This window comes from Chaetodon trifascialis, chromosome 6, assembly GCF_039877785.1.
Source record: "Chaetodon trifascialis isolate fChaTrf1 chromosome 6, fChaTrf1.hap1, whole genome shotgun sequence".
Taxonomy (NCBI): domain Eukaryota; kingdom Metazoa; phylum Chordata; class Actinopteri; order Chaetodontiformes; family Chaetodontidae; genus Chaetodon; species Chaetodon trifascialis.
Window position 1 is genome coordinate 20,484,638 of NC_092061.1, and position 24,406 is coordinate 20,509,043.

The window sequence follows — 24,406 nt, forward strand, 5'->3', positions numbered from 1 at the left end:
CAGACTTGATTCTTTTTTGTAATTTCTTCTCAGTGTGTCAGGGGTCGGACTTAGTAGATTGTGGGCACAAATTGTTAATTTCAGGGAAATGAAGAAATATGAGAAATCAAATTTCTGAATAAACTGAAACAAAATACAAATTATTTATTGAAGTGATGGATTTATCAAAGCACCTACTGAACTCTGAGGTTTCTATTTTACAGACTGAGTAACATCTGTTGGGCAAAAATTTGTATTCGTATTACTTTCATCCTGAGAGTTACGTTACTACAGTCTGTTTTTTTTTTTTTTGTTTTTTTTTAAGAGAAAACCGAATGTGATGGTGGGAATATGCAGAGGAAAATGTCAGTGTTGTGTTTCCAGTATTGCTCTTCAATGCAACACAGCATGATGAATGAGTTGCATCATACATTTACAATATTAGACCATTAAAAATTACACTTATTGATACAAAGAAGTTGGACACTGGTCCTTACTGGCCGCTGTCTACCGCAGGATGAAGCAGAGCTGGTCAACCATTGGATGATGATTGAGTAGAGAGAGAGAGAGAGAGAGAGAGAGAGAGAGAGAGAGAGAGTGTGTGTGTGTGTGTGTGTGTGTGTGTGTGTGTGAGAGAGAGAGAGAGAGAGAGAGAGAGAGAGAGAGAGAGGCTGTCCTCACCGCAGCAGTACTAATAGACCTGTGTGAAGTTAGACAAAGAAACACAGACTGAGACCGGAAGTTATGTGCCGTGTACTTCAAAATGACGACTTCCAATCAGCAATGTAACGTCTGAACCTGAACTGATTGAATGTAGAACGGACAGGTAGCTAAATTGTATTGTGGTGTATGAAATTTGTCGGTAATAGTTTCCTTTAGATATATTGAATATACTAATGTGCTAGACACATTGCACTTTACCTCCTGTATTTCATAGGGGGACCAGTTTTTACTCCACTAATTCATCTGATAGTTCTGTGCACCCCAGCTAAAAGCCCCAAATGTATTTGACAACAAAAATTAAAACGGGCAGACAGTTTATAAATAAAATCATGTCAGCACAGAGGCATTATAGGTTGTTGCAGTTTGACACTAGTTAGATATATGACCTTAGACTGCAGTGCTTCCAGTGTAAATTCAGGACTTTGTAGTTTTTCAAAAGCTCTGACTCCAACGCATTAAGTAAATCTATCAAGGCTGTTGTGTAAAAATTGTGCATCACAAGTCCTGCAGGCAAAAGTATAGATAAGAAAATGTACAGAAGTATTATATGCAAAATGTACTTAAAGTATGAGAAGTATTTGTTATGCAGACAAACGGCGTCTGTGATTATTGTATTTTTGTACCTTATATTTTTCTGGATTATTATACCAATGTATCAATGTGTAAGCTTTAGTTTACTGTTTTATAAGGTTGGGGGTGCTAAGGTGGGGTTTATTTTAATCATTTTATACAGTACAGGGTTGTAAATTTACTCCCAAGGATCAGTGAAATCTTTATCAGTAATACATGGCATTTATTTATTTATTTATTTATTTATTTATTTATTTGTTTGTTGAACGATGACTCAATGGAAGAAGGAAAAAGCAATGAAAGTTATTTCTCAGCGAAGCTTTTATTTTGAAAGTCATCAGCAAAAGCTGTGTGTAGTGGATTTGTCTGATTTGACTGTGGTAGGAGGAGAGCAGCCGGGACAGGGACTGCGGTGATAAACACACACACGCAGTGAAGTCGTTAGAGGCTCGTCGCGGTCTGTAGCAACGGTCTGGCAACACCGGCTGACTTTCAGGAGAGCTGACCTTCACGGAACGAGCTTTAAATTCTAAACTGGGTTAAAAATCCACGACTATACCTGAAAACACCAGGAATTTATCCTCCTCTCCCGCCCTCCCTCCCCCGGAGTCGGCTTATGTGACACATTAACGTCCCGAGCAGCGAAACGAGCGAAACATGACGGAGCTGAGGAAGCGGGGCGGAGGCGGAGGAGACCCCGACAGCACCGACAATATCAGCGACAAGGTAAGCTGCACCCCAACAAGTACAAAGCCACCAGTTTCCCTTTGAGACCTCGCCCTCAAAACAAGTTAGTCCGGTTGTTGTCAGACGCGGGCCAAGCAGCCAAGCTAGCCGGGTTGCCAGGTTAGCAGAGGAGCTAAATAAGCTAGTTAGCTGCTGGGCTCCAGTAATCCCGCAGCAACATCAACACAGTCACGGAAACAGCTCCGTATTAAGAAATAGTGACTTGTAGTTGGTGTGAGGTTCACGTCCTCGTCGTGGCTGTGGGAACTCTGTCACACTGTCGTTATGAAACAGACTCATCAGTGTCATGCTCTCGCTGGTTCAGTCAGATCTGTGTGTGTGGAACTTGAAAGTTGCATTTGTGTAGTGGATTATTGTAACAGGTGAAAGGCTCAGAGGGCCTTTTGACTGGTCATTAATGCAAGATGAAATGAGAAATCTTTCCTCACTGATTTGAGCCATTCATACTTCGTGTCTGCATGTGTGCTGCACTGGCTGCAATGGCAGCCCTTCCGTGACAGAGACTATAAATATTTGTCAGAAAGATTCAAAGATTGGATTCAGCAATTAAGCAACAGCCACTGACTTATCTTGATGGTTTGCTCTTGTTCTTGGAAACAGCAGGTGACACATCTGCTCTTCACTCAAGGTCCACTTACTCACTTGTTATCGGGCTGTCAAGTCAGTTTCTCTTATGTAGTAAAAGACCACAAATTTGCCTCAAGTGGCTTGATAATTTCTACAAGAAAGGACACACCTTCCACCCCCCCCCCCCCCCCCCCCCCCACACACACACACACACACACACACACAAAACCCTGTAATGGAAAAAAAGAAAGAAATGGGAGAAATGGGAGAAACCTCATCAAGAGCAAGAGAGATGAGAGGATTGACTGTAGATGTTCAGTCTTTCCATTATTCAGGACAGTGTTTGAAATTTTTGTCCATGTTAGCACAGAAGAGCTTCACCATGGAGACAAAATGTTTGCATTGTCAATTAATGGGTTATGTCAGTTATGACAAACATGTGCTGTCTTCCTCGTCTCAACAGTGAGGATTCTTTCTTTGTTGCTTATCTTTGTAATCTGAATATCTTTGGGAAAGGTGCTTCCTTGGGCTTGAACACTTGCAAACTGACTGACAAATCTATTAAATGATGGAATAATATATTACTCAGTAATGAAATGATTGGTATAAGCAGCCCTAATCATAGTAATAAATATGCACCTACAACTCCATGCCTTTCCAGTCTTTCCAAACAACAGGAGATGGAGGAGTTACTGCACTTCACAGGTTATGTTGCTTCTACCTGCTGTTAGCTGCAGTTTCTGTCAGCACTGGCAGCCATCAAGACTGGAGGCGAAACCCATTGACAGCCCGCTTTTTAATCTCCATGTGTGGGCTTTTAACATCACTAACCTTCTGAAAAGGAACCATAACTCTTTGGCCAAGTCGCTCAGGGAACTTTGATCGACATACAGAGTATGTAATTAATCTAATAATCAAATTAATCTAATAATTGAAGATATTATTGCTTGGTTTGATGCAGCCTTAAATGTAGTTACCGTATCTTTATTCTTTCAAGGTGTAGTGAGAAAATGATTCTTCATATCACACTTTTCTTCTCTTTATATATTTTTGGATGGATGCACCTTTGATGTTTATGGACAAGAGAGAGACTTAGATTTAGATGGTTTCTTTATTGATCCCAATTTGGGAGATTATTTTGTTGCAGTAGCAATTAAACATACAGCAAACACAGGATGTATACACAATTATTTAGAAAAAGTAACAAAAAATATAAACAGAAATAAAATAAGAATTAAACCAAGTAAGACTAAATCTAGTTATATAATATGTATTATAATATATAATACATATTATATAATATCATAGAAATACAATATAACTAAGTATAGACAAGCAAGACTCCAAAGATAAAATGTATTTGACATAAATCAAATCAAACTGTTTTGAAGTCAGTCTTGTTTGTATTTCTAATAAATCCATCTTTCTCTAAGGTGAATGGTGTTTTATCTCTGTCAGCTACTGTACATTGATAGACAACTTTACATCCCTTTATTCCCCGAGTCGTCCGCACAGTGGGAGTTAACTCCACCTAAGAGCTCGTCTTAGTGTCCCCTGTGAAATGCAGGAGTCCTTGAGCAATCCCACCTAGCTCACTGATTGACTCGAGAGCTTGCTCAACGATACTCTGAAAATGTGTCAAGGAGTTAAAAATGGCCCAGAAACTCAGCAGACCTCCTTTAAATCATACATGTGCTGCTGCATGCCCGCTTTCCACAGGATCACCTCTTCGGGAAGTGTGTCGACACAGTGACCGAAATTTCCATATTACCTTGATACCTGAAAAGTCTTTGCATTTCTTGTGTTCTGTGACAGTCTAAAACCCAAAGATACTCACTTTGCTATCGTAGAAGACCAAGAACACGGGGAAATATCCACTTCTGAGAGGATGGAGACAGTGAATTTTTGACATTTTTCATTAAAAATTCATGAAGTGAGCTGCCTAATTGTTGCAGATTATTTTTCTTTCATCTGACTGATCAATTAATTGGCTTATAGGTTCAGCCTAAAATCATGACACTTCATATAATTTATTTATTTAACATTGTTGGTGCTCCATAATGCTCAAAACAAGTAGTTAATTATTTGATTGGTCGATTGACAACACCTTAATCAGCAGTTTTGGTAATTGATTCAGTGCTCAAGTTATTGTGGAAGCCAAACATTTATCGATTCAGAATTCTCCAGTGGGAGGATTTGCTGCTTTCCTGTCTTTTATTTCATCGTAACCTGAATGTCTTTTCGTTTTTGGACTGGCGATCTGACAAAACAAGCAACTTTTAAAATGGTGCCTTGGACTCTAACAGTGTGATGGGCAATTTTGTGTAGTTGCAGCCCTCATGAAGCCAATCTTTATTACTGTGGTGTTATCTGTACTTGAACAATTCATCTGCCAGTATGAGCACCAGTGCCAAGTCTTTTTCCTTCTGTTGAAGTTTATATGCTACTCTTAACCTTGTCTGTTTCACCAGGGCCTGCCTCTAGTCCCTCAAATGACCCAGGTCTCATTTATTCCAATTAAATTGCTGATTTTATTATCAGAAAAGACATAATTTTCAGGGTTATGTTAAAGGAATGGCAAGTATACTGATGTTGTAGCCAGACAAACGTGTAAAATCACCCGACAATCAAATGTTTGAGCCACTGTAACTTGAGACGTCATATGTATTTCCTGTCCCAGGCTGATAAACTGAGCAAAGTTTATCAGTGGTTTCGTTGATGGAACGCTACTTCTCTGATTTCCGCCCCCTCACTTGTTTTGAGCAGTCCAGAGTTGGTTGATTGTTGGGACAGTGTCAGGACAAACCACAAAGGCTTTGATGAGTTTTATTTTGCTTCTGTTGCATTTAAATGAAGTGTGTTTTACAATGACAAAATTTCTGTTTCTGTGAACAGTCTGGGGGTTTTGGCCAGAGTGATATCGCCTCTGTTTCTGGTTAAACAAAAAGCATCTTACTCTTTAACAAAAAGGTATTTTTGTAGGGATCCATGACGTTTTGACATTTAGAATAACAATCTGAGCCTGTCAGTGACAAAAACAAACACTTTTAGTGGAAGTACGTTCATGGTGTGCCAATGTCCAGAGGGATTGACATCACATTGCAGCTCTCTCACGCTATACTGAAGTGGTTTCAAAAATTGTTGTCTCCATTAGTAACTTGGACACACAAACGTGGAAAAATGTGGTCCATAATCAGATTGAAACATTGAAATGTTCCAGCACATCTGCACATAACGTCTTTTTCACTGATTGACAATGAAATGTAGTTCAAGCTGATACGAAAGATTTGGTATCATTTTGACATCACCTAACAGCCTGTTTATGTTCTGTAGAAACTGATAGGTGTTGTCAGTCCTGTTTATAAGATAGGTAGGTTGCATCACGATGGTCTGTCCACACAACCAGAAGCCACCCAGCTTCTGACTGACAGTTCCCACTGGCGGCACTAAAAACAGACTCGTGGAACTGAAATACATCAGCCGCATGGCATGTATGTCTATATGTCCTGTATTTGTTTCCGGTTCCTGGCTGTGCGTGTTTGTGTGTTCACAGTTTGGTCATGCTGCCCAGTGCCACACTTGGCGTCTCATTAGTGTCTCAACTTGTTTGTCCCTACCTCCTCCAATATCCATTTATGGTGAGCTGTGGCCCTCAGCTGTCCCAGGGAAGCCCTCTCTCTCTCTCTCTCTCTCTCTCTCTCTCTCTCTCTCTCTCTCTCTCTCTCTCTCTCTCTCTCTCTCTCTCTCTCTCTCAACACATGAGGAGCATGACGAGACAAGTTCAAGCAGGGATGTAGTGGAGGGTAAACTCTGTTAGCATGTTTGCATTTATAGGAGCATATCTTTTTAAGTTGATGTAAGTTTTTTGTTGATGATCAAATCGCACTTTTTTTTTCCACATTTTGATTACAGGATTATATGTTCCACTTCTGTTAAACAGATATTATTATGTGTCAGAGATGTTTGTCTGGCCAAGATAGTGCATACTGGATTTGGAGGGCCAATGTTGATATTTGAGAGTTAGAAAATACAGCAAGATAACAATACATTGGCCAATATTTGGTGATACTGTTCACGCACACAGAGGATGCTGCTGTCTCTCTACGTGAGGCGAATTTTAAAGGCAGTGTAATTGCAAGTCAGTGGAAAGATGTAATTAGACTCAAATGTGCCGTGAATTGGCGTGATGCTGTGTTGAAAATGCAGGCTGAAAATGTTCAGAGCTGACATTGATGATGATTTTCATTGTCAATTAATGTCAAAATGGTGAACAATGTCGGTTTCCCAAAGCCCAAAATGACGTCCTCAAATGTCTTGTTTTGCAAATAGCACAGTCAAAGTAACAAATGACACAAGGTGAAAACTCCTTTTGCTTTCTGTCTGAAGATGCTTTGAAACACTGCTTATTTTTCCTGTTCCTCAGTTTTGGATGACGTTCTCCTCTTGTCCTAAACACAAACAACACGCTCACAACACATAAATGAATCTCCACACAGCCTGACATGTTAATGTACTGTTGTAACACTCTGAGTTGAAGGTTTCCTGTGTGGGGTCATTTATGTCCTCCTGTGTTTCATTAGGTTGGCAAATTGCCACTCAGCCACAAGATAAGTGCTTCTTATGTTTGCAAACACTTTGGCAACTAACAAGCTGCTATTTGGAGGTCTGTCTCTCTAGAAAGCACCCAGCTGTCTTAAGTGAAAGCAGTTGAAGACATTAGGATATACTAGTTACTGGAGATGTCAGCACCTGTCCTGGCTCCTATTAAAAGATGCATGCATCAACCTTGTTTGGAGCATTTTATTGGAAACCTGCGTTGGAGTTGATCAGGAGAAATGCAGTGTTGTCCATGCAGAGTGCAAATAGTTTGTGAGTCCATGTGACCTTTGTTGACAGCCTTGATTGGCATGTAATTGTATGGTGTTAGCTTAATTCTGCCACGTACAATGATACATATGAAATATGTTTTTCTACAATGATTCAGCCCAGAGAAAAGAAAATCTGTTGGTGTGATCCAGCACAGAATAACAGAAGGACTCCATGTGCACTGCAGTCCACCCTCAAATTGTTCTGACTAACCTGGCTGCATCTTTTCTGCTTCTTCTGAAAGCATAAAAGATCTGCAGACTGTCAGAGAGTGAACCCATCAGGCAGATAATGGCTAATAGAAACTTTGGTTTCTGGTCTTTGTCAGCTAGTTTGGGGTGTTCTTAATTGGAAGCCATCTTTCAGTGCAGAGCTGACAGAGTCTAACAGGGATGAGTCAGCTCTGTCTGTTCAGGAGGTTAGAGATTCAGTTTGTTGTGTCACACACACACTGTGCTCCAACACTGCAAAAGTCAAAGTGTTGGACTAGTTCAAGTGGCTTTAACACCCCCCGCCCCCCCCCCCCCACCCCCCCCACACACACACATATATATTCATACCATCCCTGTTTGTGATCTCCAAGACTAATATTTACTTTCATTAATTAGTCAGCCACACGTACATGCCCTGCAGTGTGTGTTTGACTCACATGTCGACCTGGTGCTCTTCACACCGCTGCTCCACCTTCATGGTCCTGCATACTGTTACTGGGACAGTTAGCGGCTGCTCAAGACTCCACAGGACAGTTGACCTTGGCAGGTTGTCTGCCGGCCAGCCGGCCAGCCCCGAGGCCTCCGGCAGCAGCGTCCGTGGCGGTGGCAGCAGCAGCAGCAGGCCGTTTAACGCTCTGCTGGTCACAGCTTCATTCTGCACAGTCCTGGTCAGAAATGTCTTTGGACAGCTGAGGAGCTCGGTGAAGTAAAGGATTTTTATTTGTGTGTCTCCAGTCGTAGCAACATGCGTTTGTAATGTTTTTGTCCAGCATGAAATCTCTTGACAGCTATTGAATGGATTGTCCTTGATGTTCCACAGATACATACTAATAACTTTGATGATCCCCAGACTTCAAGTGTAGTGCTACCAAAAGGTCAAAGTATACATATCTGTAAAACTTATGACAGTATGCCTTCAATTTCAGCTGTACTTTGCTGATGTGCTTTGACTGATGTTTAGACTAAATTTCTGTTTTATTGTCAGTTCATAATTCATCCTGACATTAGGTGTTTTTCCTTAACCAATCAGTAGAGATTGGCACATCCATGCTGTCCGCATTTAATGACGATCAGAGAAATATGAAAGAAAAGTGGTGATCCAAGAGTTAAAACAACCTGTATAACCACATGGATCTTATCCATCAGAATCAGCTTTATTGGCCAAGTGTGTTAACACATACCAGGAATTACTATGGTTTAAATGTGATGACTGTTGGCATGCTAACATGCTAACATCAGCATTCAGGTCAAACCACAACTGAGCCAAGGCACGGGTGAGGCTGACAAAGTGAAAATGATAAAGGTGAAAGTCATGAATGACATGCAGAGCTGAAATGGACAGCCAATGTTGTCTTTCCATTTTTCATCCGTCCAGCATTGTCCATGTATGTAATGAGCCTTTCAGTCCCACATGAACACCTTCGTGGCCACAGACTGTTGTACCTCCTTCAAAATGTGTCATGCTTTGCTTTGTACTATTGAAAACTGTCTCTGCTAGCAGCAGTGGCCTAAATGGATTGGCCTAATGAGCCCATGTAGGTGATCTTTTCCACTGTGACCAGGGCCAGGCAGGCCTGCATGCTGATTTGGACCTCACAGGTGTATAGACTCCTTTGTTGTCCTGGGGTGAGAATTTTGCGACGTTTTCATCAGAATTTTGTGACATTTTCACAACTAATTGCGCCACTTTTTTAGATTGAGTTTGTGTTGATTTTCAGGATTTGTTCGGCTGGTTTTTGTTGTGGCTGGTGAAATTTGTTGACTGTACTTCTTGAGCTTGTTGATGGATCCTGCTGTAATCTTAAAGTTATACTTTAGTGATATATTTAGTCAAATTCTGGTAACCGTGGTGCTGAAAAAAGTTCACAGTTTTTGTCAGTTTGCTATTCCAAACATCTGTTGGTTTTTTTATCCAAAACAGCAGCTCTGAGCTCATGAACGGCAAAGACCTTCAGTCATCATACCTGACATAAAAATCCATTTTAATTTCACTGTTACTGAAGAAAATGTGTCACCATGATAAGTGATTTTACGTTTGCGCTACAAGCCGTACTGTTTGTAATTGTTATCAGTCAACCTCTTGGCATTCTGGGATAGCCATGCTCATAATCAAACACACACAAACAGTTAGTTACACACCAGAACAGGAAACAACTTTTTATCTGCATGACACAGTGGCATGACCAGTTAATGCACTAACTCTGAAACAGTGTATATATTATTAGCTCTGCTGTTATGAAAGACAAAGGACAGGAAAAGAAATGCCCCAAAACCGTGGGTTCAATCAATGTGAGACTTTGTTATTGAAGTTCATATAATTGATTAATAATGTTAGTTTGTTACATTTCTAATGCTAATCATATTTGCTTGAAACTTTGTTCCGGCCTTGAGAGAATTACCTTTAAAAAAAAAAAAATCCTCTTATCATTTGGTTGTTTGTGAAGAAAAAAATAGCTGGCCATTAATTTTCTGTGTTATTTCAACTTATAAGGTTTTCAGATCTAGCTGCTTTAGTCGGTTTCATTTATTGTTCAGAAATAAATGAAACCGACCATTTCCTTTCTGCCTTGATAGCTGAGGGGATTATAATCAGAGGAAGGTTAAATTTAAAATAAAAATGTTTAAATTGAATGTATTTTTCTCCTGGTCCTTATTTTAAATAGCTCATAAAAAATATCAATAATTATCGATATCGACCAATATAAAACAGTTATATCGCAATAGAGTTTTCAGCCATATCGCCCAGCCCTAGCCAGGAGGAGGACAAATAAGATAGCGGAGGTGAGCAGCAAGGACAGTGGTACTGCTTCTGCCTAATTGTCTCTTTGGCTCACACACAGTAGAAAACATGGCTTTACTGTAGAAGTGCATTTTTGCCTGCACTTCCTGCTGTGGCTGGATTCATATTTCATTTTGTGCTCTGTTGGTGGTGTTTTTTTGTTTTTTTGTTTTTTGTTGACTGGAATTTACTGGTGTTTAATACACTCAGGTCCAGGATTTTTTGACCCTGTAGCATAAGTTTGGTTATTACCACACATATTTGCTGCGTTGTTTCAGGTGACTGAAAAGTACTTTCACAGCGGTAAGCGTACTTTGCTAAACAAACAAAAGATTAACAGTGTTTGACGGTTTAATTAACAAGCTTGAGCGCATTCACACAGGTGCAGCACAATAATCATTATCATCTTGTTTTCATAATTGTTGGAAGCCAAAAAAATTTCTAACTCAAAAATGAACTGAATTAGTTGCCCAGCCCTATTAACATGTACATTTGTACATTTACCTAAACTTTATTACAAAACAACAACATAGGTTAGACTATAAAGATCAGGACACAAAACAAGGTTTTCCTCCATCTTTCTCAGACATGTGAACGACCTGTACTGTTTTATGATGAGTAGAGTGAAAACAGTTGTTCTAATGACATTAAGGTGTCCAGTGGCTGGCTGAATTCAACAGAAATCATCTTGGGAGTCTACCGGTTCATCTTTCTGCCTCTATTAAACCAGTGCAGTTGTTGTTTTGTGTGGTGTGTTTTCCTTTTTCAGTCAAGACGTTCCACTGCCAGATAGGACCCCATAGCTCTCCGCCGTTCCAATCTGCAGGCTTTGACGTTTCCTCATTAAAACCTGAGTAGAAATCTTCAATTACACCCCCTCTCTCCTCAACTCCCAACATCAACTCAAGTGACCCCTTCTGTCTCAACCTCGACGTGCTCCCACTGTCGGCACTTTCCAAGCTAATTACAATGTCTGACCAAGATCAGAGACCTTATTTCTAAATGAAAAGCTCTCTGATTTAACCCTGATGCCCCCACTGACCGTATTTAGCAACATTTGACTAAAAGTAACCATGAAAGGGAAAAATGTCCAGGAGCATCAGCGAGTCTCTCAAGTGCAAAAGGAAACTTAATCTCCCACAGTTGGTGTGTGAGCTCAGGAGGAATTTCACTGGGTTTTAAAAATAGCCTCTTTTGGGCAGGAGAAGCATCTCCACTCGCCGCTTTGTTACATGATCGACCATTACTGGTGTTAACTCAAGAACCGAAGTGCCGGGCTTAATTTCTAGCATGCCACTGTGTATTTACTTATTCATGGCGTTAAAGTGTGAGGCCATGCCTTTACAAATGCTTCTAAATCTGAAAATGCATCACGTTCTCTCAGTTTTGGCCGTCCAACCTTACTGGGTCAGCATTTTCCAAAACCAAGGTACTGATTTATGACTGTGGTAAACATGGCATATGTTGTACTGCTTTGCAGCAGCAAGAAAGATGCCAACTTTCTGTCGTCTCAGCATCGCGCTGACTGTGATCATCATTTATAATGTGCCTTCATATAGCTGACCAAAGGGTTTTTTTTTGATTACTTGTATTTGTGTCTTATTTTATTTTATTAAAAACTCTTAGAATTTTGCACCAATTTAGATATTACAAAATTAGAAAAATCATTACAAATATTTTATATCTAATGCCATGTTTCCATCGTGTGGCGCACCTCGACTCACGTTGGTCGAGGTTCGAAGCAAGCTGAGCCGATATTCGACAGTGAAATGATCGCTGCAGACCAGATTGGTCAGAGAGAATCGCTTGTGGTGACGGCAAATGGCGACTTTTTTTTATTCACTCGACTGGCCCACAAAATCACATCACGGTCAATCAATGATGATGTCATGGTAGTCTTACCTGCCGTCGCTATGACGATCAGCTAAAGCATCCCATCTACACTGCAGCTGCAGTGGAAAATTGAAGAATGAGGATTCGAGTTGAGATGAGCCGTGCCATACAAAGGAGTCACGGCATAACACAATTTTCAAAAGCCCTGTAGCGCTGCAGTAACACAGTAACTTGGATTTGTGGGACACAAACGAATGCATGTGGAAATATTTTGTTTATTATAGGTTAAAAAAAGAGGCAAAGCTTAAAATCACAAGCCATATTTGTGATTGTAATAAATGACAGATCTTAGATTATGCCTCATGAAAGTAGAAAGCCAACAAATTAAATGTGACTAAACCGGTTAGTAAGTTAGGAATCATTTTGCTTTTACTTTTAACTGCAGCACAACAGGAAACCCAAAAGGACCCAACCGTTGTGATGGACAGATTTATACAAACTGATGACACTGCTCTCTGTTACTTTTGTCCCCATCTTGTTACATTCAAGAAAACTTGTCACAGAGTAGAAATGGTGTACATGTAGAGGCTCTGTGTGTTGACTGGGTATAAATCCAGATTAAAGATTCATTAACACCGGTAAAGATGTTTGCCTCCCGGGCAGAAACCTATTAACCTGTCGACACCTGGTGTAGACTTTCAGCTCAGTCACGCTCAGCCAGTAAACCTCCAGCTTCCCTGATCACATAGGAATCAAACTTTCTCCTTTTATGGACATTGTGAGGATTTTCTTGGGTTGAAATATATTGAAAGTGTGGAATATTTGGCATTATTATCTTCTGATTACTGTAAAACACAAATGTATTTCATTACAGATCAAAAGATACACATAGGAGTATGTCTAAGGAAACAAAATCTGTATCAATCTGTCACACATCAAGGTATGCAGTGGCTTTAATTTTGGAAAATAATTTGAAAGTACTAGTGCACATCAGTTCTGGCTGAAGAGTTGAGACATGAAACTGTGCAGAGGTCAGTTAATAGGTGAAGTTTGTCTGATGTATGTTGAGCGTGTCACGGTGGAGTGACAGGATGTGGGTGGTGTATTGCTCCAGTAACTATTACGAGCAGGCTGTTTGCGCAAAATGTCTGTGTTCCTTAAATGTACCATGTTTGAGAATTAACTGGAACCTTCACACCCTCACAGTCTTCATCCAGTTGATTATGCAGGAAAATGGTCGCTAGCAGTCTGATGGTTTTGAACTCCTGGAGGCTGTCTCTGGCTGAGAGGGGGACATTTGTTACACACAAAAACAATGCACGCACACACCTCCACATTCACTTGTAAACCTAGTTGAATCACATCCAACCTTGGAGGATGCATGCACCTCTTCTGTATCCTCCCCCACCCAGGTGAGAGACTGAACTCTGGCCTAATTAAACTGCTGTCTGCCTGGTCCTCTATGCCTTCTCTCACTTCAGACTGGACTCTATTTGACTTCCGTAACGTTCACTTGTCGTTTGTGTTTGCTGTTTTCTTTATATGACAGTGCTACTTATACTCTTCTTCTTTTCAGTATCACCGTGTGTACGCTGCAGTGCTGCCTGCCTCTGTTTTCTTCACTGCCCTCTCTGTCAAGTGAACGTTCCCTATCTCAAGTCAGTATTTGAATATCTGCGTGTGTCTGTTTGTCATGGCAGGAGGCCGATGGTGATGACAGGCTGGGCCTGCAAGGCGACGCAGAGGGAGAATGTGATGGTGACTCCAAAGCAGACACTCCAGATGTTCCTCTCTCCACAGCAGACACAGACAATACTCCACAATGCCTGAACAAAGCTCTGGAGGGCCTGCCACCCAGGTACACACTGATACTCATCAGAGATGGATGGATCAAAATGCAAACATCACAGCCACGGTGCTCAAGATTTTCATTTTCCAGAGAGGCAAAGCAGGATCAGATGACTTACTGATTTTACATACCTTGAGCCAAAGAATCCTGAAGTCTTGTTCAAATGTACTTCAGCCATAATATAGTTGTAACCAGCAGTTTTCCCTCCTTCTCTCATGGAGTGACCCTGACGGAGTGATTGATCATCCTTCCCCTGTGCATGTAGGTTAATTGGACCAGAAATAGGTTGGAACCTGCAGATATGCTCAAACATGCTCTTATTAAAGCAGTGCAGCAAATGCAGTTGCTAGTAAATGTGCAGATACCCAAAGGATTTACACCGCGGGTGAGAGAGCACAGATACATTTTGTCCGCACACAGGTAGAATTTCTCTGCATTTGACCACTACGGTTGAATTTGTTTTAACTCCCTGTCTAATTGTTATGCTGAATCACAGCAGTATATACAGTATTTATGTTTCTGAAATTTAACCAACACTATAATTCAAAGTGATTCACAGCATCAGCCAGTGAGGCCTGTGAATGTAAAAAAAATTCATCCAGTTTCCCCTCACTTGACACACCTGTGATAAGTCACCGATCCATCGCTCATTGGTATTTTGGAGTATTTCTTATGTACCTGAATGTCAAGTTCTGAAAAAGGCATGTTGACAGCTTGTTGTGTCAGGTACTGTTCGTCCTCAGGTGAATTATATGTTGTTTGGTGGGATTTTATATCATGGCCTTTTAAGATGCTCCAAAACATGTTCTGCTTTGTCATTTGGGAAACAGCATGCAACACTTTCATCACAGTGATATCTTGGCCTGGTATTGATGGCTGGTAACTTGAATTAAGTAAAACTTGGCATGGAGAAACTTGCATGCAAGGCTTATGAAAAAAAAAAGAGGAAATACTGTTTTTCTCCATTTTTAAACAAAATATTTGACCCTTGGATCCCCTTCAGAGTTTGGTATCTGCCTAATGGAGAATAATCTTCTTTCATGGAGCTATATGGCATAGCTAGAAGGGGAAAGACTGTTGTTTGAGTGCCAGAACCTTAAAATACACACAGCAAGATAAAGTCTGAGAAGGTTTTTAAGGCTGGCTCTAAAACTTTACACAAACAGTCTTTAAAAGAAGTATTCTTGCACACTTTGCATTTTTGTGGTGTGGAAATGCTTCTTGACAGCAGTTCAGAACTGTTACACTTGTCAATTGGTGCCAGTAAGAGTCAGCAGCACCTTGAACACAAATGAGCAAGGCCCTGGTTGATATACAGATGAGAAGCAGAGGGTGTGACCAATGAGTGACGGCCAGGTCACAGGGCTTAAAGGCTCTCAAGGAGGGAAGCACTAATCCCTGCAGGCTCGAGCGTCACAGGAGCCGGCGTGCTGCAGAGAGACCTGTGCATGAACAGACTGCAGAGAGAAAGGAGGGGGATGGGGAAAAGCAAGGCAAAAGGGAAGGAAAGAAATATGAGTAAGGATGAAGAGAGTGATAAAGATAAACAGATGAGGGTTGAGGTAGATGTCGTAGAGATAAAGAGCAGCAGATATATGGAGCAGGCAAAAAGCGAAATGAAAAAACAAAAGGATGAAGAGATGGACTTGAAGTTGAAGAGAGGAGGAATGAAGGTAGTGACAGTGAGTGAGTGAGTGAGTGATGGTGGGATGGATTCAGAGAGAGAGTGTGTGTGTGTACCCACGGTGCTGAGTGGATGCAGCAGCAGCTTTTTTCATGATGCAGCTGTTTTTCATCCATTCATACAGCAGGCACCAGGCTCTCTGCCCTGCTTGGCTCTTGTGCAGCTTTTCGCTGTTTCCTCTCCTTTGTTTTGCTCCCAGGCAGCATACAGTGCAGCAGTTTGCCTCACAGCCACACGCACTGCATGACGTGTTGAGAAAAACACTCCCTTGGTCCAGGCCTCATTCCACATTTTTAGCCTGCAGTCATGCACAGGTACTGCTGGTAAAGTGATTTACTGATATGTTTCAAGTATTTATTTATCACTAAACCTTATGGCTGTATCAGCTACTAACAGGCCATGACATATGCCGATTACCTTGAATGTCAACAAAAAGAAAGGATGCAGGTCTGATCTGAACACTGCTTCTTCACTCAGTGGGGCTCACACGACTGAATGGCTGGCCAGCTAGCTCTGGTCCACCCGGTCCTCCTCTCATCTTGTCAGACATGCACAGAGCTAGCTGTCGGATTCACTTTGTTTTGGTTAGACATTCATGGTGCCCAGAGGATGAATCCTAACACCCGTGTTGATGCCCTGACTTTTCCTCTAGTGCCATTAGCAGGTCAAGGTTTTCACTTATCCTGTGAAATATCTCAACATCTGTGTGATGGATCTACAATCATCCATGGTGTCCATTCAACGTATCCTATTGACTTTGGTGATCCTGTGGCTTTTCATCTAACGCCACCACGAGGTTGACGTTAGTGGTTCAGACTGAAATGTCTCGACAGCTGAGACAGCTGATCTGCTGTCTTGTCCACTGCGTCCATCTGAAAGTGATAGACTGCAACTGGGTTTTCAAGATAACCTACTTGTGATTGTAGCTAATATCAAAAGGCTAAAACACTGGTAATTTTATTCAGTTATAAAACCATTGACTACTACCAGACACTGTCTTCCTCCCTAACAGCCGTCAACAAATGCCTCAACCACAGCCTGAAGGCTTCCTCTCTGTTATCACCCATCTCTTTAATTCCACTAGTCAGCTGATACAAGCACGTCAAGCGTCTACATTCAAAGGCTCTGCTAATTATGATCTACCATTATAATTTCATGGTTCAAATGTCAAGTCATATATGTATGTCATACTTTATAAGTAAGTCTTCAACAAACTTGCATCTGCAACTTCTGAGAGTTTGTTGAAGTTCCCTCAGAGGGCTTCTTTGACATGACTCTGTGTGTGTGTGTGTGTGTGTGTGTGTGTGTGTGTGTGTGTGTGTGTGTGTGTGCGCACGCATCTGTGTGCGTCTGTGTATGTATGTGTGTCTGTGTCCGTGCGTGGTGTGTGTGTGTGTGTGTGTGTGTGTGTTTTTCCACAGATGGAAGAACTACTGGATACGAGGGGTTCTGTCTTTAGCCATGATTTCAGGCTTTTTCCTCATCATCTATATGGGACCTGTCACTCTTATATTAGTGGTAAGTGGCAATGATTGATACCATAGAAAGTCTTTTGAGTCCTCAATATGTCTAACCGTCTAACCTGACAGAATTTTTTTTAACTAGTTGTATTACTTGTAATTTACAGTTGTATGATGGCTGAAAAGAGGTAGAGAAGTATTACAAAAGAAGCTTTTGTGAACACACCTGTTTAAGTACTGACTCTCAGTTTGTTTCTCAGGCCTGTGCTTTGTTTATATATTTCTGCTCTGATCCTGTCATCTGATGTAGGTCATGACTGTCCAAATCAAGTGTTTCCAAGAAATCATCACCATCGGTTACAGAGTTTACCATTCCTATGAACTGCCTTGGTTCAGGACACTAAGCTGGTAAGGAGAATTGATTTCACAGTAAACATCAGTTTAAGTATACTGTAGATGTATTATGAACAGAAACTGGTTTACTCTTAGAAGAGCAATACGCCCTTAACTTATGCTCAAATATCCATGTGTAGCTCTGTGACCATTGTCCTGCTCAGAGACACTTAAACAGGACAGTACATTTGTTGATGGACACACATTGAGTGGGGTTCAGACCAGTATCTGCACCAATCCCTCTGGTCATAGATGTTTTAGTGGATGGAATATTTGTATTTCAGACAGGAAATGTGTAGATATTCTGGAAAATGTGTTGGAAAATAAGGATGTTTCAAGAAATTTAACATATAGTTCTGGAATAAAACAGTGCTTTGTTTGACATAAGATGAATGTTAGGTCAGATGTCAGTCCTGTCAACAACATCAGCATCAACAAACCAGGAAGCACTTACATAATGTTATGTAAAGTCACCAACTTTCACAAAGGTGTTGCTGTCAAACCTCCATACACTTTTTGGTGATCGTGTCCACTTGCTCTGATTTAAGTTACTGTTATGTCAGTTTAAACACTATTGTACTGAAAGTTCTTGCATGGCTGCTTGTATTAATATTACAAGAGTACAATACAGTACAATATTTGGCATTTGAGCATTAAAAAAACTGAAATGTGCAGAAAGTCAGGTACCATGTCAACACTAGCATAAAAAAATGACATGATACCCAGCTGTACTTACACATCTGGTCCAGAGTGGCCTCTTACAGGAACCTCAAACCAACTGACTGTGAGGTCTGTATTCCAAGCAGTCTTTTCCATGTAATGGTATGCAAGAAAATCCACAAACAGGCAGATTTTCTCCTTTAAAGGTAGCTCTCAGTCATTTCTTCTGGCAGCTTCACTCACTCTGCTGTTCCTCTAGTAAAGTGCTGACTCAAGCCAGCTTCATCTGCAGGTAGTAGCTCTGAATATGCAACATGCATCTACCACCATACTGAATGAGTTTTCTCCTATATCTGTTCCAGTGTTTTTGTTATGTCACTTTTGCATACACACACGCACACACACACGCATGCAAGCGCACACACTCACCCACACACAGTATGCGGCAACAGCGCTCAATGCAGCCAGGAGCAAAGGTCACTGCCATGTTGGAAGTGAATGAAGGTTAATTGAAACTTGCCCCTTTCACACACACACACACACACACACACACACACACACACACACACACACACACACACACACACACACACACACACACACACACACACACAGGTGGTAAGACATATCAATAGACATTTAAACCCATTTAAATGTATTAGCATGCATTTCAGACTTAAGTGCACAAAAACAGGAGCTGTTTCACACAATTTATGCACAACCTAACTACGTGCCTCCATGCCAAGAAGTACTCAAGCATACTGAAGAAAACATAAAAAGAAAGATGTTTTAAAGAATAAACCCTAATTCCTTTTTTTTTGCCTTAGGTACTTCCTGATTTGCGTCAACTACTTCTTCTATGGTGAAACTGTAGCGGATTACTTTGGGGCTCTGGTGCAAAGGGAGGAACCTCTGCAGTTCCTGGCTCGCTATCACCGCTTCATCTCCTTCGCTTTGTACCTCGCAGGTGGGTCTGGCCTTCAAGACAATGCGACTGCAGTATTTCACAAAACACACATGCTCTTTGGCCCCTCCGCTTCCACTCACGTTTTCTTTACAGGTGGATCTGATTTCGCCAGACATAGTGTTTGTATAGTAGAGTAGAGTTACAAATAACATTACTGGGGAGAAAACAAAAGAGAAACAAAGACCTCAGGGAGACTGGTAGTGAAAACTCATGAGTTTATACTCTCATTTACAATGACATGAGCTCATCTCCTCTTTTGCCTCCTCATTGACTCATTGTGTGGTTTATTGCTCTGGTAAACTGCAGTGGGATGTGTCGCAAACCACAAACATTGACCTGTGGCTCTTATCAAGCCATTTGTTATACTTATGATTCACATACGTTGTTTGTAAAAAGAACAGATAGTTAACAAGACCACTCCTTTCCAAAACGCTGAAACAATCTTCTGTCGTGGATCATAGCGTTTTTTTCAATTAACAATGAATTGCATATACTTTACACTGCTGTTGGACAAGTTCAACAGCCAGCACTGTGTGGTGTTAAAAATTTAATCCTTCCCAGTCACACATTTTCCTGAGGAAAAATTCTGAACAGGGTGCTGCATGTCTGTTCTCAGGCAGCTTTGAAGTAGAGCCCAATGATTCCCACTATGACAGTGTAACTAGCCGGTGGTGGGAGGTGGTGGTGGTGAGCGTGATGGAGGATATAGTTTCATGAAAATATCTCAAGGAATACCTGACACAATTTCTAGTTTTTTAGTAGGTTATTTCTTATTTCACCATTTTAATTCTAATCAATTCTCCACCTTATGTTTGTGTTCACTCACAAACTACTTCAATCTACTTACCTTGCCTCCCCCCTCAGTCCCACACACACACACACACACACACACACACACACACACACACACACCGCCCCATTCCACACCTTTCTCTCTCCCTTTTTGTATCTGCTCTGTTGACTTTCCTCGTCAGCAGTATGTTGACACAAAAACACAACTTGCATTTTACAGTTTTCACCAACAGTTACTTTTTCACAACAGCAGGCCAACCGCATGTGGCTCGATGTTATGTCATAGCCAATCAAAGCCATCGAAAAAAACGCAGTAACGTATGACAGATACCAACCAGATGCACTTACAAGCTCTTACAAAACAGCTGCATAAGTAGTCCAACATTAAATGATAGAGGTCCCACCACAATCAGTGCATTTACAGGAGAACCAGAGAACGCCTCTCTCGCTCTGTGTTTCCCTGCAGTTCAACTGTCAGTAGATGGGAGGGAGAGGGCTAGGGGAGATTGTCAACCAGTTAATCATTCGTGGATGGCATGGTTCTCTTGGACATATTAAAAAATGGAAATAAGAAAGGCTAAAATAGATGGACGGCCTGCCCAAATAAAGTAAATGAACGCTGCACAGGTATATTATCAGTGTGCATGTTGGCCAATAAGTAACTAGAAATTACAATGCAGAAATGCCTGAGATATGACTCAGGTCATTTAAAAACAGAGCTGTCATTGTAGTATGGCCACCATATTTTTTAATTGTAAAATATCCCATTCAGTACATACACATCATGCAAAATGTAAGGGCTTCTCATCAAATGTTTGCTTAAATTATACGGTTATATTAGGTAAGTGCACATTTGCTAATATATCATAATCAAATGATTAACTCCAAAATCAATATGAGTATCAGGCAAAGAAAATATGCAACATTTGAGCTGTAGTTTGTGATAGAAAGCGTTCACAAAACGCAAAACAAAAAACACACATGCAGAAATCTCACGTGAAATAACCCAAAATGCTTCAGGAGAAAATGAACCCATCACTCCCCATAAAAAATGGATTGAGAAACATTTAAGGTGCCTAAAGTGTGTGTTAGAAAGGGATCAGTAGTCACATGGGTAGAAAATATGCTACAACTTACAAACACCTTAAACTATTTATCAAATGTAGACACTTTGAGTGTAAATGCACTGATCATACTGTATCAGCAGCTTTCTGACTTTTATTAGCTGCTGCTGCTGTTACAAAAGGCTCCCTCTGGAATGATGATCACAGCATCTGTCCACTGATCTCTCACTGGTTAGTTTGTGACTCTGTAGCAGGGTGAGCACATTTCTTCCTGTGTCGTGACTTGGTTGTCTTTCACTCGACCCAGCCAGACGTCAGCTGCAGTTTTAAGCCCCAAGGACATTCTGAGCTAGACAGCATCTTCTCCATCTGTTGGCAGTAAGGACTCCCCTGAGGGTCTTCCCAGGTTGATGTAGACAAACCTGTCGCAGGAGCTTTCAGCCGTCAGCCTCCTCAATTCAAATTCATGCATCCGATTTAATGAAAAGAAAGAAACAGGCTTCACACACCTCCCTGCACAGTACACAGTAAATAAGTTGTGATATGTAATATGTGTTTTTTTAATCTACCATATACTTTTACAACTTGGAGTAAAATCTGACAGCATGTTGTCTACTCTTTCACAGGTTTCTGCATGTTTGTGCTGAGTTTAGTGAAGAAACATTACCGCCTGCAGTTTTATATGGTGTGTATCAGCCAAGTAACCCTCTCCTCCTCTTCCTCCTCCTCCTCCTCCTCCACCACCACTAAACTCCCTGTCCATCCTCTTCCACTGCTTCTTACCCCCTGTTATGTTCTTCTGAGATGGTTTTGGAAACTCATCTTGTGCTCTGGTGTTGCCATTGTAGAAGTCTTTGTGGGCGCTTTTTTTTAACCTTTCGGCTCCTTAAAAACACAAAGATATTTTCTGTTAAATGCTTTACCTTTATGTTATACTGTATTACTCACAGATGAGCTGATCCTGGATAAGTGCAGGACTTCCGCAATGGCTTCAGCTTTATTTCACTTCACATGCATCTGGCTTGCTTTTTTCGGCCATCTGTGGTGCCTTTGTGCTCCACAGATCATTGGACCAAATTAACTTTAGCAGTACCTCGTATTAGTGCTTCATATTGTCTTTTATTTATCAGTATTTTACTTGTTGTGATGAATTGAGTTTCATTTTATACATTATTTTGCAATTGGATGTATGCAAAGCACTAAAAAGTGTCATGAGTGCACATTTTTTAGAGAATTGGTTTCACCAGTAACCTATTTAACGCCATTAGCATAAAGCCAAAAGTTCAAAAGACAGAAGGCAATTTCTCAGCTTGAATACTTAGTCCTGTCTGTTTTGTTGTGCTGCTGTGTTTATGTTTTTCTTATCTATTCTATTTTAAACCTTTGGTTCATGCACCCTCACAAAATTTTTCATTTAATATGTCCAATTAATTTGTGATGCTCATCCAAAAATGTTGCTACTGCTCTTCTAACACTATCCTACATTTCTTTGTTTTGATGTTTTTGACATGTATATCATCTCACCCTGCAGTGTGGCTTTGTCAACATTTGCCTCGTCTATCTGTCTGTCTGAATCCACTATTTTCTGACGCGAGCCAACTTCTGAGCAGGCGTGGCTACATTCCAGTGCAGTGACACTGTGGTGTTTGTGTTTGTGTTTGCCATTCCAGTTTGCTTGGACCCATGTGACCCTGTTGATTGTGGTAACTCAGTCTCACCTTGTCATTCAGAACCTGTTTGAAGGAATGATCTGGTAAGCAGGACACAGACAGACCAGAAGAAACCTGCCTTGTTGTCTCTGACTACCGCTGCACCTGTGTCTTCACTAGCGTGTTCTCACTGTTATGGTGCACTTCATATAGGCTTTTAAGGTTTGAATAATGCAACAGGAAGTGACCTGAGGCAACAGTTATTTTAGATATCCAAATCATATAGACAAATAAAGCATATTCTGTTTTAATTAAATGCTCTAAATCACTTATTCAACTAGGTCCGTAATAATTACATTTTTATTTTCATGTTGCAATGTCAGATTACCACGCAAGTTACTCTCTCCTGACACAGCTCAAATTCATGGTAGAGCAGACACATTATCCAGCCACAGGCAGAATTGATTTGATTTTGGCTTGTGGATGGTGTACGTTCTCCCACCGCCGCTTAACACTGTAAATTCCTTCCTCCAGGTTCATTGTTCCGATCTCCATTGTGATCTGTAATGACATCATGGCCTATCTGTTTGGATTCTTCTTCGGGAGGACTCCACTGATCAAGGTACGTCAAACGTTGCCTTATATTGTTCTAATTACATTTAGTGGTTTTAATACTGTTTTTTAAGAAGCACAGAGAGAGCTTCCATTAACAGATCAGCATCACTACAAGCACAGGTAGTTGCAAGCATCACCAGTAATAGATATTCTCTGTTTTGGTTTGGTTTTCATGGAAATAGACAAAAATAAAGTTTAGAAATGGAGTTTTGTATCAGTTTATGTTGTTTAAACAGTGTGAATACTCAGTGACGGTGATGCTTACCGACAGTAGTCATATCATTCAGATAAGCATAACTGATGTGAGCTGTAGATTTATGAGTTTTGGGTGCATGAAATAGGGTGAGACGTGATATATTTTTATATTTCTAGCTTACCTAAAGAAGAAATGATCTATACACTAAACTGACATTTTAAAGCCTTTCCTCTGCAGCTTCTTTAGTTTATACTACTGGGGAGCCTCAGTACAAGCGATCCAGTCTTTCTGTGACCTATCTGTGAACCAGTTCTGGATTCATGGCAAGAGGTTGAGCTTGTTCTTGGTGGCAGTAGGGGTTTGCCAGGGTTGTGGTTTTCATGGGCAGAATCGTTAGTCTCAGCTGAGGACTGTTAGGTTTAGGGACCTTGTGATAGTCTCTTTGATTTTTGCCCCTGGTGTGCCGTAGTTCCTTAGCCTCACTCAAACATGACTTCCGTGCTGCGCTGGAGCAGTGTGCAGCTGAGTCGTAAAAGGTTGGGATAGAAATCAGGCGCTTCACTTTTGAGGATGTGATTCTCTGCTGTAAAGTTCCCTTTGGATTGACAACAAGTAGCTTCCACATGTGTCAGAGTGAAAGCATCTAGTAAGGGTCTCATTCATGAGTAAGGGTAAAAGGGTGCGTCAGCAGTGATGCAGGTGTTGTGTCAGACTCAGAATATACGACTTGATCTATGTTCCAGCAGTCAACTGTGTTATAAAACCAGATTTATGACAGTGTGCGGACCTCAAACATCCAGA

At 40.9% G+C, this 24,406-nt stretch overlaps 1 protein-coding gene across 1 annotated transcript in view; it reads left to right on the top strand.

Annotated features, from left to right (window-relative positions):
* Positions 1 to 1,630: 1,630 nt before the first annotated feature.
* cds1 (CDP-diacylglycerol synthase (phosphatidate cytidylyltransferase) 1) overlaps positions 1,631 to 24,406 on the top strand; it is a 30,839-nt gene continuing 8,063 nt past the window's right edge. The window contains exons 1-8 of the mRNA XM_070964030.1: positions 1,631 to 1,998; positions 13,977 to 14,134; positions 17,231 to 17,327; positions 17,580 to 17,677; positions 19,150 to 19,289; positions 21,772 to 21,830; positions 22,816 to 22,898; positions 23,329 to 23,416. Of these exons, the coding sequence (XP_070820131.1) occupies positions 1,930 to 1,998; positions 13,977 to 14,134; positions 17,231 to 17,327; positions 17,580 to 17,677; positions 19,150 to 19,289; positions 21,772 to 21,830; positions 22,816 to 22,898; positions 23,329 to 23,416 (792 nt within the window). The 5' untranslated portion in view covers positions 1,631 to 1,929. The remainder of the gene's footprint in view (positions 1,999 to 13,976; positions 14,135 to 17,230; positions 17,328 to 17,579; positions 17,678 to 19,149; positions 19,290 to 21,771; positions 21,831 to 22,815; positions 22,899 to 23,328; positions 23,417 to 24,406) is intronic.